This window comes from Plecotus auritus (genome assembly GCF_963455305.1).
Source record: "Plecotus auritus genome assembly, chromosome: 8".
Lineage (NCBI taxonomy): Eukaryota > Metazoa > Chordata > Mammalia > Chiroptera > Vespertilionidae > Plecotus > Plecotus auritus.
The window spans coordinates 59,120,157-59,142,668 of record NC_137782.1 but is presented as its reverse complement, the minus strand read 5'-3'; the positions used below and the strand labels follow the sequence as shown (position 1 = coordinate 59,142,668).

Here is a 22,512-nt window from a genome sequence, read left to right as displayed (position 1 = left end):
AAAATTTTAATTTCCTATTTCAAATTGGAGGAGATTTTAAATACTTTTTTAAGAGGGTGAAGGAAACAGGCATTTTATACACTATTAGTACCTTTCTGGAAGAATATATCAAAATCTGCTAAGGTATGCATAATCTTTGACTTTATACTTTCCTTCCTGGGAATTTATCTCAACACAATAATTGTGAATACATGCATCATAGTGTCATTTGGTTTAGGGCGAAAATTGGAGACCACCTGAATGTCTGGCAAAGGGTAAGATAAATTATGGTACATCTCCACAAGGGAATACCATGCAGCTTTTAAAAATGTTTTATTTAGGACAGGAGTTTCAGATAGGCTTAATCTCCTACACTCCCTCTGTGATTGATTGGTAGTCTCTTTTTGGAATGCTATGTTGAGAAGTCATGTCTGGGCTCAAAAGGGAAGAGTACTGTGCTCAGTGAGGGGTGGTGCCATGGGAGAAGGAGAAAGACTGACAGCAGTGTCGGATACTGGCTTTTCCTGCTGTAAAACAGTGTTTAATGATAAGGGGAATTATTCAGCCTGTGTTAACAATAGCAAAAATTGAATATACAATATACACTGAGTGGCCAGATTATTATGATCTCTGAACGCATAATAATCTGGCCACTCAGTGTATATCCTATATAATAAAAGGCTAATATATGCAAATTGTCCTCTTGACCAGGAGTTGGACCAGCAGGCAGGCCGGCCAACCACCCATGTCCCCTCCCCCTGGCCAGGCTGGCCGGACCCCACCCATGCACGAATTCATACACTGGGCCTCTAATATATATATATATATATATGTGTATATATGTATACATACACACACACACACACACACACACACACACACACTGAGTGGCCAGATTATTATGATCTCTGAACACATAATAATCTGGCTACTCAGTGTATTTGTATCTCAAATGTGTACCAAAAGTATTCTAGACTTTTGCTGGAGATCAACTATCTATTTGCCCTGAGCTTTGTATCAGCTAGTGCAAAGGGGAAAACTGATCAGGTGCATGATTTATAGTATCTTTGATATCAAATAAATGAGGTACTCAAGAGAAGTACACTGAGTGGCCAGATTATTATGCGTTCAGAGATCATAATAATCTGGTCACTCAGTGTATACTATGTAGGCTACTTTAGTGTTGAGGGAAGGGTATGGGTTGAGTAAAAAACTCATGAATTAAATATATCAGAATATTACCAATGATTATTTCTGGTTAATAATAAAATGTAGGATTTCTGTTATGATTAAAAATAGTAATGGGGATTATTGTCTAAAATATGGGCATGTTTTAAAGAGTTATAGGCTCCAGATTTTGTTCCTTACAGAATCCAGGTTTCTGGAGGGGTGGTATTTGCTTAGCCCTTTAGCTTCTGGAAGTTGATGAGTACTTTATGACTTCAAGAGTCCCTGCTTGTGTTCCTTTGTGGCCTCATTCAATTAAGCAGGCACCTGTGAATATATAGAGACAAAATATATACTTCCTATATTTAAGAAGCTTACACTCTAGCAGGGAAGATCAACATAATAATGGTAATAGTAGTAAGAGGTGGAGGAGGAAGAGAAATGAGAGCAGACATATGCAAGTTTAAGTGCTTTATATCTACTTATTCATTTACTTTTTATAGTATCCCTATGAGATAGGCTAATTTATTATGCCATTGATAGATGAAGAAATGGAGAGGCTAAGTGCCTATGTCAGGTTTAAACCCAGGCAGTCTGGTTTCAGGGTCTGTTGACCACCCATTCCTCTCAATCACTGTCAGTCGGGCATTATTCAGTTGCTTTGCATGGATTAGCTCATTTCCTTTTCACAATAAAACTTCCTGTCTTATTCATCAAAGACTTAGTGGGCATTCCTTATGTGTCAAACATGGAGGGGCGGGGAGCATGCGGAGGCAAATACAGAGCAGTTTTGTTCTAAGTGCCTGGGTATAGGTCTGTTGAAAGGTTCGGGTGTGGACATGTGAGTAAAATATCATCTACACTAATAAAAGAGAAACATGCAAATTGACGTACCTCTCTTACGCCCACCAGCCACGCCCACCAGCCAATCAGGAGTGAGTATGCAAATTAACGCAACAAAGATGGCGACAGCCAAGGAGCTGGAGCGAGCAGGAGGCTTGGGTTGCCCCCAGCGATGGAGGAAGCCAAGCTTCCCACCCACCCTGGCCGGCCCTGGCCTCTGCTCAAGGCTACAAAGTTTCAATTATAGAAGATAAATAAATTCCAGATACCTGCTTCTGGCCGGCCCTGGCCTGTGCTCAAGGAGGCGCTGAAAAAAAAAAGAAAAGAAAAGAAAATAAGGAGGGGCTGGGAACCTGGATCACCGGGAGGCATGGCCAGCCTGAAAACAGCCCACAGCTCCTCACCCAGGCTGGCCACACTCCCATGGGGTGAGGGTCCCTGCTGCAGGCTTGGCCAGCCTGCAAACGGCCATCAGTCCCTCACCCAGGCTGGCCAGGCACCCCAGTGGGGACCCCCACCCTGAAGTGGGTGTGGCCAGCTTGAAAACAGCCCTCAGCCCCTCATCTAGGCTGGCCACACCCCCATGGGGTGAGGGTCCCCACCAGGGGGCTTGACCAGCCTGAAAATGGCCCTCAGCTCCTCACCCAGGCCACCCCATGCCCCAAGGGAACCCCCACCCTGATCCGGGACACCCTTCAGGGCAAACCAGCTGGCCCCCACCCATGCACCAGGCCTCTATCTATATTAATAAAAGGGTAATATGCTAATTAGACTGGGAGACCTTCCAGATGTTCTCCTGCACAAAGCCATGGTGGTGGGGTCGAGTCAGAGGCCAAGAGGGGAGGGCAGTTGTTGGGTGATCAGGCCAGGATGGGACAGCAGTTGTGAGTGATCAGGCTGGTGGGGGGTGGGGCCATTGGGGGTAAGCAGGCCAGCAGGGGGGCCAGTTGGTGGTGAGCAGGATGTCAGTGAGGGTCAGTTGGAGGTGATCAGGATGGGGGGGCAGTTTGGGGTGAGCAGGCCAGTGGGGAGGGAAGGTGAGGGCAAGCAGGCCAGCAGGGCGGGGGCAGTTGGGGGTGAGTACACTGGCACGGGGGGCAGTTGGGGGTGATCAGGCTGGCGGAGGGGGCATTTGGGGGCGAGCAGGCCGGCAGGCAGAGTGGTTAGGGGCAGTCAGGCAGGCAGGCAGGCAGGTAAGTGAGCAGTTAGGAACCAGCAGTCCCAGATTGTGAGAGGGATGTCCGACTGCCAGTTGAGGCCCGATTCCTGTAAACCGGCAGTAGGACATCCTTCGAGGGGTTCCAGATTGGAGAGGGTGCAGGCCGGGCTGAGGGACCCCCCCTCCCCTGTGTATGAATTTTGTGCACCGGGCCACTAGTGCTACATAAAGTATGGTGGTGATTATAGGATGCCAGAGCCTATATCTGCTTTACTTTGGAATCTATTTCTTAATCAGCTCACTGGAAGGGATGTGAGGGTTGGGGAGTTTCTCTTACTTGCCATTTTTGAATGGCAGCAGAATCTCAGTGTCTTCCTTTGGGTGAGGGAAGTAATTGGCCCTTGATCTGAAGTGGCAAGTAAGAAAACCCTTTTTAGATAAGTAAGATAACTATGTTCAGGGCAACAGAATTGCCACACCAAGGGGTAATGTTAGCTAATCCATAGGACTGGTGGGAAGATCATTTAAAGCTGCAAAATGCTTTAGGGGCCTCTAAAAGGCAGCTTGTGACTGCAAGAGTAAGGGAATCCTGTAATGAGATCTGAATTCAAGATTGATTTTTGTAATGAGGAAATCGATTTCCCAAGGAAATTATGTGACAGTATGATGTTTGGATGAGTGTCCTTCTTGGTTGGTCTGTTGTAGACACTTTGACAGATTGTCTGGATAGTGTGGCTGTTTGCTCGTCAGTGCTGATAGTACTTCTTTCCTTTCAATGATGCTGTCTTGTTTTTCCCTCCTAGGTTTATGGAATCCGAGCTGGACCTAAATGACATCATCCAGGAGATGCACGTGGTAGCCACCATGCCAGACCTGTACCACCTCCTAGTGGAACTGAATGCTGTCCAGTCTCTTCTCGGGTTGCTCGGACACGATAACACAGATATCCTTTCAGATCTGTCTTCACTAGGAAGGCTGACATGGCAGGGGAGTGCTGCTTACTCTCTTGTCCTGTCTGTCTCTGCTGTCACGTCTGATATTCTATTTCCAGTCCAATTATCTCCCATCTTGAAACACATGCTGCTCTTTACTCACTTGAAAATCTGGTTTATGAAAATAAATCTTGGGCAATCCTTAAATGTTCTATTTTCTCTTAATAGTACTAGAATTCATCGTGATGTATCTGTTCATACATTAACAGCATTAATTTTCCAGGATCTTGATTTGGAGGCCCATTAGAGAGGCAAGACCAGACAGCATTTGAATTTTTGGTCTAGACATCAGTCTGTTAGCAGATGCCCCAGTGGAGTTGAGACTAGAGGATGCAGTAAACTCTGATGGAAAGCACATTGGAATGTCGGGGAAGATAGGGATTTTATGTTTTGTCCACTGATATATTTCCAATTTCTTAAAGGCCAGGTGCACAAAAACATTTAGTATTTATAGAATCAGCTTTAGACCTAAATAGACAATCTAGGTTTAACTTTTAGTTTCATTTTTTGTGTGAAATTTGGTGCCCCTCTAGCTTTTAGTATTCTCAACTGCAAAAAAATAGAGTTAATAACTTTTGCCTTTCAGTGTTATTTAGAGGATTAAAGGAGATCATATAAGTGCTAAGTAGTTTCTGATATATAGTAGGCACTTAAGAAATGTTACTTTTAACTGAATCTGAATCATGACTTTGAAAACCATTTTATACTTTGTCTTTGCTATCTGATGTGCAACTGCTTTAGTGCAAAAGGTTTTTCACATGCCTGTAGTTGGAGTTATGTTCATTAAAGGAAATTCCCTTCTAATAGTTGTTCTGTTAGAATCCAGATTTTCGAAGGTGAGAGACAAATGTAGTTAGTCTGCTTGAGTGATATTCATGGGGAATCTGCTACTGCTTCATGTTATTTTCATCTTTCTGGTAATCTCTCTCCTGAGAGCATGTCTGACTAGGTTCTTTCCTGCTTGATAATTCTCATAGAAATAAATCAGTGAATAATTTTAATGCAGGCTTCTTGAAGGGTGATCTTAAGCCATTTCTGATATTTCATGTAATGTTAGACAGTATTAAGAATCGCTGTGTCAGTCCCAAGATTGATGAGTGTTCCCCAGGGTTCATTGCAGAGTTCTGCATTGTATAAGAACCCTAGTCAATTAGCTTGTTTCTAGGCGAGCTCAGTATAGGGTCTTATGAATTCAATAGCATGTAGACATGCTTTGAGTGCTTATTATGTACCAGGCACTGTGCTAGACCTCGAGGAACCATAGGCTATACTGGATACTCCAATAGCATCAGTCAGTAGGCATATATTGATTATCTACATATGATTAGCTCTGTTCGAGGTGCTAACTGCTCCTTACAGAGTTAGTAACTAAGAATTCTAGTTATGACTTTACATTTCAGTTCACCTACACAGAATGGTAGATTTTCAGAATCTGAGCAGACCTTAGAGATGACTTAGTTTAGTGCTTCTTTATTTAGTGACAAGTCTGAGGTCCCGATGTTGGATAGCTAATTGTTGAGGTTGAGGCTGGCACTCCAGGCCCCTGATTTCCAGTCCATTGTTCTTTCTAGTGCACTGAGTCTCTTCCGTCTAGGATTTATTACATCCCTGACAGAGTTGCAGTGATTCATTCATTACCTTGCATATTAATACAGAAATCACCTGAGTTGTCTCTGGAAACATAGCTCTCATTCTTTTTGAATATGCATGCTAACTCAAAATAATAGTAGCAGCTTTCAAAGATACTAATGCTTTGCTGATTCACCAGCCTGATTCCTGCTGAGGAGAAGACACACAAGAAGTGCTGCTCATCAGCATACTTGGGAAAGGCAAGGGCACAGCTGTTGCAAGTTGTAATGTTCTGGTCTTTAAAAAGGAAAAGAACAAGTCCCCCTGTAATAACTTTGACAGCTGCCATTCCCTCCTGCTCTCTGAGAACTAAACTGTACTTTTCCCCCTCTTGTGTACAACCTTCACCCCACTGCCCTAGTGATATTTTTCTAAAATCTGATTTTTAATTATGCCATACATCAAATTTAAATTCATTTGGAAATTTTTAAATTACCTAATTTTAATTAGATGCAGCAATTAGGATAAATGTCATCCTCCTCAAAGTACAACTTCTCTTAAAAGAGGTTTCAGGAAAGGGTAGACCCTCTTGACTTGCATCTAACGAATCCTCTATCAGTTGGAATGTTGATCTCTCAGCAGCGTTACGCTCTGTTTCTTGCCTTATCTGTGATCTCTAAAGGAAATTTTTCTTTAGGAAACGTTTGTTAACAGTTTACTGTTATACAGCCGTAACTGCCCGAAACACCTTACCATGAATAAACAATTTCATGGCAGTCATGACTTAAATTTTTAATCTTTTTAACTCTTCATTTATCAACCAAGACCATACATGGCTGGTTATCTTTCCAGCAAGCACAGGTCATCTTTGCTTTGTCCTTCTCGAGAAAACATAAACTATAGGGATTTTAATTGGATCAGAGGCTGGTTTATTGTAACCTTAAGAGACAGAGGATGTGAGAAAACAGCTTGCACATTGTCCTTTCAACCGTGAGAAGCAGCTTCAGAGTTTATTCTGGCGCTCTGCATCACTGCCACTGGTGAGGGCCTGTCAGCGCTTCTGAGCACATCTCCCCCCTGGAGAGGTAGGAGCCCAGCCATCATTTGGCTGCAGAGTGGAATTCTGCTCTGTGAAGAGCACCTCTGGGGGTGAGGGGAGGGAGAGAGGGCACACCCCACACACAGTGTTGAAGAGTCACTCCAAATGTATTAGGTGGGGTCCAACAGCTGCTGCCTTTTAGAGATAATGCTTTTTACAACAGTTTTTCCTTTAAAATAAATCATTTAAACATGTTCAGAGCCCCCTTTTTGTGAACCTTTTGGAGTGTTTCTGCAGAAAAATAAAACCAAAGCTACATTTAAAAATATTTTCTTAAGGTATTGGTAAACAAAGTTTTTATGGCCTAGTTTAAGCCAAATTTACTCAATTTGCCTGAAGGAACAAGGAGGAATAAAACAAGGAGAAGATAAAACCCCAGATGGTGGCTGAGTACCCCTTCTGCTACCACCACCAAAAAACAAACAAAATTAAAAAACAAAACAAAACTCTAAGTTACCAATAAGTATCCTATTTTTGTTTGGCATCTGCTTTGTTCTCAATTTAAGTGACAAGTCAGTGGAATCCTTCCTAAAGTCCTGTAGTAGAACATGGCATTTACTGGGTTCTTCCTTAGTATGATAAGCTCTGTTGTGTTCTATTAGGGAAATAAGAAATAGTAGCTTCAGTCGGTAGCTATGTGTGGTGGTAAGTGCCCTTGGAGTGTTATGCTCAGGAAATGCCATTGGTATTCTGAAAGGTGTGGGTCATCTTTGGCGTAGGGGTGATTAGGGAATTGGAATTGGAGATTGGCAAGCTTTTGATAGATGTGGAGATTGAGTACTTTTCAAGTTTATTTTCATGTTCTCTACCTTGGCAATGGAAATTGCCATTCTTCACTTACTGGAAGCTGACATGCTCTTTCTAGCTGCTCATGTAGTCACTACACATTGGATATCATGTCCATTTAAAAAAAATTATGACTATTGATTCCTAGCTAAGTGCCCTATCCTATATAACAGTGGTTCTCAACCTTCCTAATGCCGTGACCCTTTAGTACAGTTCCTTATGTTGTGGTGACCCCCAACCATAAAATTATTTTCGTTGCTACTTCATAACTGTAATTTTGCTACTGTTAATGAATCGTAATGTAAATATCTGTGTTTTCTGATGGTCTTAGGCTCTACAGCAGCTAGCTCAACTGCTAGCAGGGTCACCTAAGACCATCGGAAAACACAGATATTTACATTACGATTCATAACAGTAGCAAAATTACAGTTATGAAGTAGCAACGAAAATAATTTTATGGTTGGGGGTCACCATAACATAAGGAATTGTATTAAAGGGTCGTGGCATTAGGAAGGTTGAGAACCACTGCTATATAATATAAGAGGTAATATGCAAATTGACCCTCATGCCCTCGCATCACAAGATGGCCACCCCCACATCATCACAAGATGGCCAGCAGGGGAGGGCAGTTGGGGGTGACCAGGCCATCAGGGGAGCAGTTAGCTGTCAATCAGGCAGGCAGGGGAGCGGTTAGGGGGTGATCAGGCTGGCAGGCAGAGTGGTTAGGGGCAATCAGGCAGCCAGGCAGGCAAGTGGTTAGGAGCCAGCAGTCCCGGATTGTGAGAGGGACGTCCCAGATTGGAGAGGGTGCAGGTTGGACTGAGGGACACCACACCAGTGCATGAATTTCATGCACTGGGCCTCTAGTTTTTAATTAAAAAAAAAAAAAAAAAAAGAATGCAGTAATCTAAACCCATTTTATTCAAAGTCTGCTTTCTTTCCATCCACTTGTTATTCAGAGGTCTTGTTGTAATGTTAACTAAGGCTTCAGTACAGTGGACTGTTCACTAACAGGCAGAAGGGAGAAATTTGTTAGCACAAGTAGATCATTGGTGCTGATGGGAAAGTTCCCTTTTGTCTGGAATCCTTTTCTAAATCACTGCTTAGTTTTCTCAAATTCTAGAAAGCCCAGAGGACTTACAAAGTTGTCCTGGTGGTTTTGTGAAGAATTACTATGGGATTTGGAAAACAAGGAGCAGAAAGACTTTTTTTCGATGATCAGGGATCAGTTGAACTTGCGCATTTGGGTCTGAGAATGCTAAAGTGTTACAACCTGACTGGGACACACCATATTATCTCAGAGGGTGTGTACAGTAGTCAGGGGTCCCAGTGTTAATGAGCAGGAGTAAGGCTGGGAAAGGTTTGAGCCTCCTAAGGGCTTTCTTCTAATTGGACTGGGAAGGAAGCTGGCTGTTGCTCCAGTGCTTTCCTGTAAGGGCTGTCTAACAAGACTTGTGTATCTCGGGCTGTTGTTTTTGCTAGGAGCTAGTCTCATCTCAATATTTTCAGAATCTAAGTTACATACATTGAAAAGAATTTACTTCTTTTTCTTATAGTTAGTCTAACTTCCCTGATAATTTGTACTGATAAGCCACCCATTTGTGTGTGTGTGTGTGTGTGTGTGTGTGTGTGTGTGTGTGTTGAGCCATGTAAATGTGCTCTGAAGAAAGTCAGATTAGGTAAAAAGTGCCAAAATGGAAATCTAGGAAAAGGACCTGTTAATGTAATTTTTAATTTTGTTTATGAGTTTTAGATTAATTCTGTGTCCCAAAGCAGGGGGCTTGTAGCTTACTTTGGACATTTTCCCTGTAGCATGACAGTGTTAACAAATATTGGTACTTAACAAATATTGAATGAGTGCATTTTCTCCCTCATATTAGTTTGATCTTGATCTAGGATTGGGATGGAATTAAGAGTCCAGCTTCATTTTAGCTAGCTCTGCCAGCTGTTTCAAAAGGAGAAAAAAAACCACACAAACATTTTGTCTGTATTTTGAAATTCACCTGGATTAATTGAGTTATATCTAATCACTATTGTAGTCTAGGAATAAAAGAAAGAATTTTTTTTTTTAGAAAGCCCCTTATTTGTTCTATTAAATCAATTATATATTCTGAATCTATCCTGGTTCATTTTTCTTAAGGAAGCCTTTTTGAAATGACTTTAAAAAAGCTACCTGCTTACTATGTCTTGTTCCTCTTTATCTTAAGCACACACACAAAACAAATTCCTTATGAACACATCTCATTGGAGACTAATAAGGTTAATGTTCAGTTTTATACCAGGACTCTATTTGGGAACAGGCCTGAAAATAAATATCTAGAGCCAAAAAATGGAAGTAGACAATCCTCTTTTTTCCAGGAGCCATTGTGTTATGGACCATTTGTGCCCTGCGTTTTTTCGACTTCACTTCTTATTATACTAGCTTATTGCCCCAGTAGTGGACAGGTACAAAGGGAGTAAGTTGGGTGGTCTTTCTACTGACATGACAAAATAGGCTATCAAAAACTGTGTTTTAGTAATTCACAGAGAGACAAGCTCTCTGTTTTCCTATTATACTTGGACCAGAGAGCCTTTTACCTCGTGAAATGAAATTGTAACTACAGGGGAAAAACCTATCACCCATGCCCAGAGTCTCCTTGTGAAGAAATGCTGGATGGGCGGCAGGCCATGCTGAATTTTCTCAACATTGAGGATTCATCTGTCTATCTGTAGTTTCCATTCTTACTTCTCTTTCTGGTCTTTAAATGACCTTCAAATGTATTACTATATTACCCAGGAGTTGATGATTACAGATTACACTTAAGGACTAATTACTGTCTTGTTGAAATGCTATTTGGTGAAAGTTGGGAATTTATGTCAAATCAGTTAATGGTAGGATTGATGAGATGTTTACCAGATCTGGTAGATGTTAACTCATTTATTATTTGACTTTTCAACTGAGGCAGGAGAGTAGATAAGGAGATATAGAGATGAGCAAAAGCAGGTTTGTGAGTTACAGTTGTATATGAAACACAGTTTATTCTTGTATTATTACTTATTAATTATTTTCCATATGAACAACTATAAACCTACTTTTGCCCACCCCTGTACACTGGAATATTATGAGAAAAAACTTTGCTTGTTAAAAGTTAGACATTTATCATATTTCTATATAAAACCACAGCCGTTGTCAATTTTTTTTCTTTTGAAAACATTTTTATTGGTTTCAGAGAGGAAGGGAGAGGGAGAGAGAGGTAGAAACATAAATGATGACAGAGAATCATTAATTGGATGCCTCCTACACACCTCTACTGGGGATTGAGCTCACAACCCAGACATGAGCCCTGACGGGGAATCAAACTGGGACCTCCTGGTTCATGAGTCGACGCTCAACTACTGAGCCTTGCTGGCTGGGCCACACTAAGTTTTATAGCACTCCTATGTTTGGGGCAAATATGACTTGAAAGAGTGAAAGAATAAGACACAGGAACCTTAATTACTTATTCATGATCGTCAGCTGGTCAGTTATTGATAACTAAAATGAACCTTCAAATAATTTTTCCCCCAGCAAAAGATGTTCATGAAATACCAAGAATGTCCATTGGCAGTTAGCAAGTTCTGTCATTATTGTTAATACTAGAGGCCCGGTGCATGAAAATTCATGCACTGGAGGGGGGAGTCCCTCAGCCCGGCCTGCCCCCTCTCACAAATCTGGGAGCCCTCAGGGGTGGGAGGCGACCTAGTGATCAGGGGAAGGCGACGCCCCATCACACCTCTGCTGCTGCCACTGCTGGCAGTGCAAGCCTCGGCCGGCCCTGGTTACCTGAGCCTTGGGCGGCCCTGGGCGGTTGGGCAGCCACCATCCGAGGCTTACCTGCGCCTCAGGCTGGTCCTGAGCCACTGAGGGGCTGAGGGGACTGGGGGACTCCGGAGGCAGGTACGCCTAGGGGTGGGCCCGGCCTTGCTGCGCGCCTGCCGCCCTGGCAGGGCTGAGGGGACTGGGTGCTGCCATCTTGTGGCTGTGGGCACCACCATCTTTGAGGGCAGGGCAGTCAATTAGCATATTCCCTCCTTATTGGCTGTGGGTGCTGCCATCTTTGCGACGGTGTGAGGATCAATTAGCATATATTCTCTCTTTATTAGATAGGATGCCCTGTATCTTTTATTTATTTCTTTTCAGTTCTAGTGAAACTGCCTTGATTCTGACCCTGTTGTCTCATTTCCGGACTCTTTTGTTGTTGTAGCTTTGGAACAGCTGTTCTTCCTTCAGGTGTTGCTCTTCCCACCCCTCGCCCATACTCCCCAACTGCCTCCCATTTGCCCACCCCCAGCATTCATAATGCTTTCGTGCCTTCTGCACACAGCTGTTAGGTTAGCCTTTCAAAATACTGTTATTTTATATAGTTATCATTAAGCTTTTATTTCTCCCTCCTATTCCATTTATTCTCCTCTTTATATACTTTTGTACATTCTAATCTCGTACATTCTAATCTCTCTGCTTTTATTCCTGTTTTCCTGCCCTCTTCTTTTTAGTTGCCAGTTTTCTGACTATTCTGTTTTAAATATCAATTCTTGATTTCCCAGTTCAAGTTGATTGCTGCTTTTTCAAGACATCTGCAGTTAATGTTTCTGTATTCTTCATTTGTTACATGTTAGTAATTCCCTGTGGTGTATAATTTTTTAAATGTTTCTGATTATCTAATGTTTTCATTTTATGGTGAGGAAACTGAGGCCCAGAATGAAGAATAAATTTGCCTTTGTCATAGTCACAGTGCATTATTCATCATAGGCATTCAGTAAATGCAGGTTGATGGAGCAAGGTGTGTGTGCGTGTTTGTGTGTGTGTGTGTGTGTGTTTGTGTGTGTGTGTGTGTCTCCAAGGTGAGGGAAGAGAAACTTAGTTTAGTTCTGGCTTCCAGTTTCCAAACATAACTTCTTTTTTCTCTGCTTCATGTTTTCATTCACTTTTATGTCCCTCTTTTTCTCCATTTTTGCCTCGTGTTCAATTTTCATTGTTTACATTTGTTTTATGTCTAAAGCAGGATGGTATCTGAGGAAAAGGGAGGATGGTGGAGTCTACACTAGCACGGCCCAGTGTAAATCCTTCCCTTTACATATTGAATCTATTTGATCATGCCTTGGTCTCTGAAGATACCAGCCATGTCATCTTAGAAATCATTACTGCCTTTGAAGGTGAACTGTATAAGGTAGTTAAGATTATACTGAGTTCCAAGAATTTAAATTATGAGATAAGGCTAAGGGTGTTTCTCACTGGAAAGGCAACCTCCAAGTGATCATATTTGAAATTTTTAAAAATACAGTGAACCTATGGAATAAGTTGCCAGGAAGGCAACATAGGAAAGAGACTGTCAGTTAACAACATTTATTGAACACCCTCTGTGAGCAGAACCTTGTTGAAGAGATGTTAATAAAACCAGAGTGTGTTAAAGGTAAACAGTGATGAAGCCGTTGAGAAGGAAACGGGAAGGAACCAAATGTTTTAGTAAAATGCCAGTAGGGTTTCATTGATACCCTTAACATTTTTCACATGTGTCCATAGCTGTGGTTGATTTGCTTCAGGAATTAACAGATATAGACACCCTCCATGAGAGTGAAGAGGGAGCAGAAGTACTCATCGATGCTCTGGTAAGTTTCACATCCCTCTGGGGTTTTGCAGGCTTGTGTGAGGTGTTGACATCATCAACACCACTGTCTCTGTGAGTGGCATCATCTGGGTATCAGGTAGAGCTCTGAGGCAAGGCTGGACTAGGTGAGGAGAGTAAAAAAGTAGAAACGCAGTCTATGGGATACTTTGTTCTTTGAAACTATGTTAGGGAAGGGGTTATAGAGGCCTAACATTTATGAAATATCACTATGTAGTCCTCACCAAATCCTCTCAGTTGGGTATTATTCTGTTATTCTCCTTTACAGCTATGAAATTGAGGCATAGAGAGACAAAACAACTTGCCTATAGTCACTCAGCTGGGATTTGAACCTCTGTTCTCTTTGACTCCATGTTCCTGTTCCTCTACACTCAACTGTGTTGCTACTGAACTTTTCACAAAAAGTTTTTGTGGATGTTTCTTTTTTCCTCTGGCCTTCATAATTCCAAACAAGGATAGAACAGGTATCATTATTACTTATTTCATAGACAGGGATTTGGAGAATGTTAAAAATAAGGACAAACCTTCTGGCTTACCCAGGCCAGAGTTGCAGCCCTGCCTGTAGAAGACAGGGCCAGTTGATTTAGGCATTCTTTTGGGGGGAGCCTTGGCAAGGCCTCAGAATCTGCCTCAGCTATTGTCCCAGGCAGCAGCCAATCAAAGGGAGTTTATATGTGAGGTGAACCAATAGACCCATCGCCTCATTTACACCTGAGGAACCCCAGATAGAAAGACGAAGGCTTTCACTGGGCTACACAGCTAGTCCCTGCAACAGCTGAGATTAGAGCCAGCATCTTCTGATCCCATCACAGTCCTTTCCCACCACAACAGTTTCTTTCTCTTGCCTGTCATCAGAGAGGGCTCAGAGGCTGAAAAGGCACCACAGCTGGCCGTGGCAGAAGTGAGTCTAATCCAGCCTCTTACCCTGATACTTCCCGGGGATTTCTGTCCACCCACCGTGCTGTCACCCTCCTCAGGGCTCAGCTGATTTCCTTCCTTTCCGTTGTCTCATCTTTTCTGTCAGGTAGGAAGTCAGTACTGGTTTTGATAGAGATTGCAGAGCTTATCATAGGTCTCTGCAGCCACTTGTACTAGATTCATTTGGCATGCTTGTTAGACCACCTTCTGGCCCAGTCTAAGACCGACTGAATCAGAATGCTTGGGATTGGGGTCCCAGGGATTCTGAGATCTCATTGTTACGCTGCCCACTCCTTTCTCACCCTTTCTCCCTCAAGGTTCTTGACACTAGAAATTTCCCGCACCGTGCTCATTGCTGGCATTTGGTGTGAATGAGGGGGTTGTGAACCCACTGGATATGAAGAACTCTCTTATAAAGAGCAAGGCTGGAGTCCAGCAGGGCCATTTGTGACTTAGTGTGATGAAAATTTCTATTGCCATTTTCTTTCTTCTTAGAGCGAACTTCCACTTTTGTGGAATTCAGGAACTTTATTTTTCTTCAGAAAGAAGAGCATGATGTGGGGTGTCCTTTTGTTTTGAGGCGCATCAGAAGGAAGGCTGTGGTACTTGCTCCTTCACTGTGTCTCCACAGTGTCATTTGTGCAGTCTTACCTTCTAGAGGTTAATTACAGTGGCCCTGAACGAGCCTTCCTGCTTGGTCCCTGGGCTGACTTTAATTACCTTCCTTTGCCTGTGTGAATAGAGGAGAGGAGAGAGGAACGGCTAGCCTGCCTGCTGCCTGTAAAACATACTCAGAAACAGCAGTTCACACGAAAGCTCTCTTTGTGTTTTCTGTGTTGCCAAGCCCGCCAACAAACGCTGGACCTTGAAGATTTTATTGTTTGTTGGGAAGAAACAGTTCATTCTCAGTCTGGGGAGCCATTCCATAGCTGCTACACAGGGTGTTCTCTTTGTTTTGTTTCTTTTTTTATTTATTATATTAAGATTTTGACTTTTATAGCTTTATAATGGTCAGGCTGGTGTGAATCACAAACAATGGAACATTCCTAGACTCCCATATATTATTTGTTTGCAGCCAGTCAGAAGCCATCAGTAAATATTAGAAAGCAGAATCAGTGGGTGGTCTTCCATTTTTTTTTCTGCCCTTGTGCTGCATTCAGGAATATGTTTGATAAGTATTCTCATATTATAAGGGTTGAGTTGTCTTTGCAGTTTTAATTTGGGGCCAATATCAGAGGCCTGGAATTGCATGAGCGGAGGCTAGAGGGCATGTAGCAGAATTTATTGTGGTGTGCAGTTTGCAGTTATTGCCTTGGTCTTTTTCCCAGTTGGAAGTCCTAAGCAATAGAAGAGCACATTTGTGTGGGCAAAGAGTGCTGTCCTGGCATTCTTGGGCCTCTTTGGAGTTTAAAATTTGGTACACACCCATTGCTATGACTTATGCAAAAGGTGAATATTTGTGCTTTATAACAAGTTGACTTGGTAGCCTGGGAAATAGACTCTTTTCTGAAGAGTAGTAAATGCAAGTATATTTGCTTTGATGGCAATTCTCTGGCATACCTCTGAAAAAGACTTTGGACTTGTTGAGAGTTGTGATTAAATTACAGTCATTTTTCTACTTGCTAGTCCTAAATTTTGCTTATGCTTGGCAGTCCCAGGCCTTTGCTCACATCTGTCTCAGCTTGGTAAGCATTGCTTTTCCTGGGCTACCAGCAATACACCTGCTCATCCTTTAAACTAAGCCTAACTTAAACCTTATCTCTTCTCTTCTGAGTTGTTTTTTTTTTGTTGTTTGTTTTTTTTTTTTTTCCAGACTCATCACCTCAGCAGAATTTGTGTTCCCCTAGCACTTTGTACATCTTGGCACTTGTCACCTTGGCTTATAGACATCTGTTTATAAGCTTGTCTCCCCTGAATTGTGATCCCTGTCACGGGAGTGGCAGCTCTGTCACTTACCAGCTGTGTGTCCTTGGGAAAGTTACCTAACATTTTGTACTCAGTTTCTTCCGTAAAATGGGGATAACAGTAGTAGTGCCTATTGCACAGGGCTGAAGTGAGGAATAAATGAGATATTTGATATAGTTTAGAACAGACCCTGGCACAGTATAAACACCCAATAAATGTTGAGCATTATCTTCATAAAGTCACATATGAAATACTTAGTAAATGTCAATGTCTACCACAAACATTTTTTTCATTTCAGCAGATATTCAAAAAACATTTAGAACAAATACTTTTTAAAAAAAAACCAAACACAAAACACAAAAGGAAAACCATTTGAAGGGTGTCGGCCTAGATAAGACATGGTAGGAAAGAGGTTTAGTTTTTTACAAAAGGTTGAAATAAGTGATAACAAGGCAGTATATTAAGAATGGTTGTGAGAGATTCAAGCCTCTGTGGAAATGAGGAAGGAGCAATCACTTCTGCTGGGGAGGAGTCAAGAGGGACAGCAGTGCTGCAGGTATTGGCCTCTGTGGGGTGGCTTTAATGTCGGGGTGGTTGGAGGGGTCACAGCCAGAGGTGGTGGAAATGTGGCTGGCCCAGGAAGCTGGTCAGGGTGGCTGGGAGCCACCATTTGCTATAAAGAGTTTAATAAACCCTGACTGGTCCAAGAGGTCTTGGGTTCAGTTCCTGGTCAAGGGCATGTACCTAGATTGCAGGATCTCCACCCCGGGCCAGGGTGGATGTGGGAGGCAACCGATTGATGTGTCTCTCTCACATTGATGTTTCTCTCTCCCGCTCCCTCCTTCCCTTCCACTCTCTCTAAGAAAATCGTTGGAAAAATTAGTCCTCAGTTGAGGATTAACAAAAACAAAGAAATAAACAAACAAAAATGAGTTTAATCGAAGTGGCCTTGATGTAGAGAGCCAGGGCACTGCTCGCTGTACCCAATTTTGCTCTCAATTAACCCAACTTCATTTGAAGGCCTGTGTTGGTTTGGCGTTTGCTGGTTGTCGATGCAGGTTGCTGTTCAGGTTGGCAGGTTTTGGGTTTCTTTAAGACAGTGTTTCCCAAAGTGGGGCACATGCCCCACAGAGGGGCAATTTTGTTTTTAAGGGAGGCAATTCGAGAATAAGTTATTAACAGTGAATTCTTGCATTTCTTATGGTCCTAGGGGCCTCATATACAGTATAGAAATATATATTGTGACATATTTATGTATTTCAGTTCTCTATTATATGTTTTGGAACTTTATTTGCTACTTTTTCATATCACTTCATATTATTATTTAACAGTTTCTTAGTAATTTCTTCCTCAGTACTGCAACTGTCCTTTATTTTTGTCTCTCATGGATGCCATGTTCTTTGGAAGCTTGTTTAGACAAAGTTAATGGCCTTTTAGGCTTCCTCCACATGAATAGGAGTTCGCTTTTTGAATAATAATAATTATATGTCCTGGCGGGGGGGGCGGGCAACCAGGATTTTAGAGATGCTTAGGTGGGGTATGGCCAAAAAAAAAAGGTTGAGAACCACTGCCCTAAGGGCACTTATATAAATTTCTGGATTCTGTCATGTTTGTCCCTTTCCATTTATGTTAACAGCCTCACCTTCATCTGTATTTGCTCCCAAGCAAAATTCATTTGTTCATTCATTCACTAAATGTTTATTGAGTGCTTGGTATATTCTCAATTCTATGAATTGGGTATATAGCAGTGAACAAGACTGACAAAGTGTACCTTTGTGGAGCTCATATTCTAGTGCAGGGAGAAACGGTAAGTAAACAAGAAACAGATAGTGATTCTCTGTTACATAGAGAATTAAAATAGAGTGATGTGATGTAGCGTGACTGGGAAATCACATTGGATTAGGTAGTCGGGAAAGGCCTGAGTTCTGAGCGACAGGAAGAAAACAGCCATCAGAATGACCAAGGCAAGATGGGACAAGTGTAAAGGCCCTAAGGCAGGAATGAGCTTGATGTAGTTGAGGAACAGAAAAAAGGCATGTACTGTTAGCACACAGCTGGGATGAGGAGAGAGAGCACAGTCAGGGCCAGGCCACTCTGGGGTTTGTAGGCCTTGGTAGTAAGTTTGGGTGGAATTGCCAGTGTGAAGGGGAGTAATTGGAGGATCATAAGCAGGGAGTAGTAACATAGTCAGACCTAACATTTTTAAAAGACTAGTATTGCCATGGCTAGTGGTTAGAATGTCAGCCCATGCACCAGAGACATGCAAGGGTCTCTGGTTTGACTCCCGGTCAAGGGGATCTCTGGCCCCTGTCAAGGCACGTGCAGGAGGCAAGCAATCGATGTGTCTCTCTCACATTGATATTTCTCTCTCTCCTTTCCTCTCCCTCCCTCGTTTCCACTCTGTCTAAAAATCAATGGAAAAAAATACCCTTGGGTGAGGATTAATAAAGTAAACAAACAAATCCTATCTAATAAAGAGGGAATATGCTAATTGACCATCATGCCCTCACAAAGATGGTGGCACTCATGGCCAATAAAGAGAAAATATGCTAATTGACTGCCACACCCTCACAAGATGGCGGCACCCACAGCTACAAGATGGTGGCACCCAGTCCCCTCAGCTCCGCCGGGGGGCGGCAGGTGCCACGCACCTCATCTAGCCGGAGTCCCCCAGTCCCCTCAGCTCCACAGAGGAAGGCAGTTGGGGGCAATTGGGCCAGCAGGGGAGGGCAGTTGGAGGCAATCAGGCCAGCAGGGGAGGGCAGTTGGAGACGATCATGCTAGCAGGGGAGCAGTTAGGCATCAATCAGGCTGGTAGGGGAGCAGTTAGGGGGCTACCAGGCTGGCAGGCAGAGTGGTTAGGGGCAGTCAGGCAGGCAGGCAGGTGAGTGGTTAGGAGCCAGCAGTCCCAGATTGTGAGAGGGATGTCCAACTGCCGGTTTAGGCCTACAGGGATCAGGCCTAAACCGGCAGTCGGACATCCCCCTAGGGCAGTGGTCGGCAAACTCATTAGTCAACAGAGCCAAATATCAACAATACAACAATTGAAATTTCTTTTGAGAGCCAAATTTTTTAAACTTAAACTTATTCTAATGCCACTTCTTCAAAATAGACTCACTGTGGTATTTTGTGGAAGAGCCACACTCAAGGGGCCAAAGAGCCGCATGTGGCTCGCGAGCCTCAGTTTGGCGACCACTGCCCTAGGGGTCCCAGATTGGAGAGGGTGCAGGCTGGGCTGAGGAACACCCCCTTCCGTGCACGAATTTTGTGCACCGGGCCTCTAGTAAATAAATAAAAAGACCACTCTTGACAATTGTGTGGATAATGGATTGGAGGAGCAAGAGTGGAAACTAAAATATTATTAGATAGGTTGCAACAGGATAAATTTTGCATTATGACAACATTATTATATTTTTACTTAAAACTTATTGCTTAATCAAGATTCAGTGTGGGTGTGTGTGGGTGTGTGTGGGGGGGGGGGTATTGTTTTTAAAATATGAAATTTCCAGAACTCTTACTCAGTAGAAAAACTCCACTTAACCTCTTGAGAAAGCCTATTGGCAGATTGTACAAGATATGAAATTATTCCCTCCAACCCTGTTTGTCCCTTTTTTATTTCCTCCTTTTCTCTTGTATCCATTCTTTCTGGTCAAGTGGAAAAGAGTGTCTGATCATGCTCTTGAAATTTATCTCAGTAGGGCCTGCTGCAATATTGTTGGGGAGACCTGGTAATAAGCAGAAATAACCAGGAACTTATCAGAAAACATCAGGCTTAAACAGTTATGATTTCCAAGGCTAGGGTTACTCTGGCTGAACAACCTTTAATGTTTCAATCCCTAAGCAGGATTTGTTTTTAGTTTCAGACTTAGTCACAGTTCCAAAAAATTGGCATGAAGGTGGTAGAACCAAGGGGTTAGCCGGGGTCCTCAAACTACGGCCCGCAGGCCACATGTGGCCCGCCGAGGACATTTATCCGGCCCGCCGGGTGCCGCTGCCTGTCCTGCTTAGCAGCCGACTCATCCCGGGCCCTCAGTGCGCATAGGAATTTGTTCATAGTTTTTTTTTTTAAACTATAGTCCGGCCCTCCAACAGTCTGAGGGACAGTGAACTGGCCCCCTGTTTAAAAAGTTTGAGGACCCCTGGGAGGGAGTAAAACAGAATGCTAATTTATGTTTCTTACTAGGTGATATCCAGAGCTATGCATAATATAAATATTTTTCCAAGGGTTTATGAGCTAAATGTGTTTTGATGGCTTTGACCCTCCTGCAATCAGATAAACTTGCATTTAACCCAGCTAAACATAAAGTTTCACACTTTGCAAGCTTAAAAAGGCCCTCTGTTAGAAGTTAGATTTGTGTGGCAAGCAAAAAAATGTTCCTCTGGCCAGACACCCATTTTCCATAACCATTCAGTCCCGGGATTTGAATGTGTTGCTTACTACCACTGTCCCCACCACTTTCTAGACAGCAGAGATGGGAAACATAACTAAGAACCAAGGAAAGGAAGGGCAATAGTGCAGATAAAGCAGCAGTAAGTGACTGAACCTGGTGAAGCAGTTTGCAGAACTGACAAGCAGTGTGATACCCAGTGGAGTTGCAGTGTCTGCTGCTTTAGGATTCAGGGAGATTATAAGCCAATCAGGGTGATTTAGGGAAAAACAAATTGTGACATGGTTCATCTTTTTCCCCCAGATGTTTTTCTGTTTTCTTTTACATACCGAAATTGTCCAATTAATTAAGGAAAACATTGCAGTGAATTTCTTTGATGAAGCTTTTGCTAGCTGTGCTATTTGAGAGCAAGCTTGTGTATATCCTTCATACAAAAGGTGGAAACAGCTCTTCCTTGTATTTATGGGTGCTCTCAATTTTGGCATCAGTATCCCCTCAAATATGCAGCTAGTGTTTTACATTGTTCCTCATACCAGGGCATAAAGGAGATCCTAGAAAAAAATCTTCATTTGTGATTCAGGTATTGCAAATTAGTAAGTTCAGCCCCCATCTCCACAGTCGAGAAAGAGTAGAGGTCTTATTTCAAGATCCACCTCTGTTGCCATTGTTTTATCCTCAGGCTCAGTTTGCACTGTGTCTGTAGTATGCCTTATACACAGTGCTCAGGAAGGGTCAGTTGAATGAGACCATTTCCTTCTCTCTCCTTTCTTTTTCCCTCACCAAAGTTATAGCGTATGAAGGGGAAAAGTAGGGTCCCTGAGCTGGTCACTTCTGCCACAAGCTTTATGACTTTGGCCAGGCTAATTAACCTTTCTGGATCTTTGTTTTCTCACCTATAAAAGTTGTGATGGTTACATGAGAGTAAATGGAGAAGTGTTTTATCAATTTATTTAAATTTAGCAAAACTTACTCAGCGTCTGCTAGGTATAGCATTGCACTAGGCTTTGAAGAGTATACCAAAATGAATGAGGACAAGGTGCCTGCCTTCCAAGAACTTGAGTTTTTCTTAGCCCATGGGAGATGAGCAGTGAATACTCAGGTATAAGAATGGATAAAGGGCTAAATTCTAACTCTCACCTTAATTTTTGACCCAGACCCAGGGTAAGGCATGCCACATATATTCACTTAATCTTTACAACTTATTTTCATGTCCTAGTGAGGAAACTGAGGCAATGAGAGAGATCTTATCTTCCTGTATAGGTTTACTTCTTGGCTACTACTTAGAAATGTATTACCAGATATGTAATCACTTGTTGAAGATTAGGTATTTTCTTAGTTACCCCTTCTTATTTTGCCTCAGGGTTACCTGGAGGGCAGTCTCCCCCAAACCTAAAATTGTGCCAGAAGGTAGTGTGAAGTAGTATAAGCATTATTTCACCTAAGAAGGGAGCTTGGTTTTGCTTTTGGTTTCATTGCTCAGTAGCTGTGTGGGCTTGGCTAAGTCATTCATCTCTTGAATATCAGCTGTATGATGTGGCTACTGAAAGGTTCTTCTAAGAGTTGTATGTTTCAAATTATGAGAGAAATATAATTGCTTACTTATGTAATATCAATACATGGCATTTTATTACATTAATACTCTTTTCAAAAAGGAATTAGAAATTCATCAGAAGTAATAGTTTCATAAAAGCTTAGCATGGGAAGTTAGGAATGTTTTGAGTTTAACCCTAAATTTCGAGGCCACTATAAAGTATGGCTAGTAACCTATCAACTAAACCTCTCTTGGTCCTATGGCCTAGAAGCATGCTTTGACTTAAGTCCGTGGTCGGCAAACTGCAGCTCGCAAGCCACATGCGGCTCTTTGGCCCCTTGAGTGTGGCTCTTCCACAAAATACCATGGCCTGGGCGAGTCTATTTTGAAGAAGTGGCATTAGAAGAAGTTTATGCTTAAAAAATTTGGCTCTCAAAAGAAATTTCAATCATTGTACTGTTGATATTTGGCTCTGTTGACTAATGAGTTTGCCGACCACTGACTTAAGTGAACTGTTGACCTGACTTCAGATGG

The 22,512-nt window shown here is 42.5% G+C and overlaps 1 protein-coding gene across 1 annotated transcript in view; it reads left to right on the top strand.

Moving 5' to 3' along the window:
• CTNNBL1 (catenin beta like 1) overlaps positions 1 to 22,512 on the top strand; it is a 181,579-nt gene that overhangs the window by 54,476 nt on the left and 104,591 nt on the right. The window contains exons 4-5 of the mRNA XM_080683808.1: positions 3,952 to 4,093; positions 13,124 to 13,219. Of these exons, the coding sequence (XP_080539934.1) occupies positions 3,952 to 4,093; positions 13,124 to 13,219 (238 nt within the window). The remainder of the gene's footprint in view (positions 1 to 3,951; positions 4,094 to 13,123; positions 13,220 to 22,512) is intronic.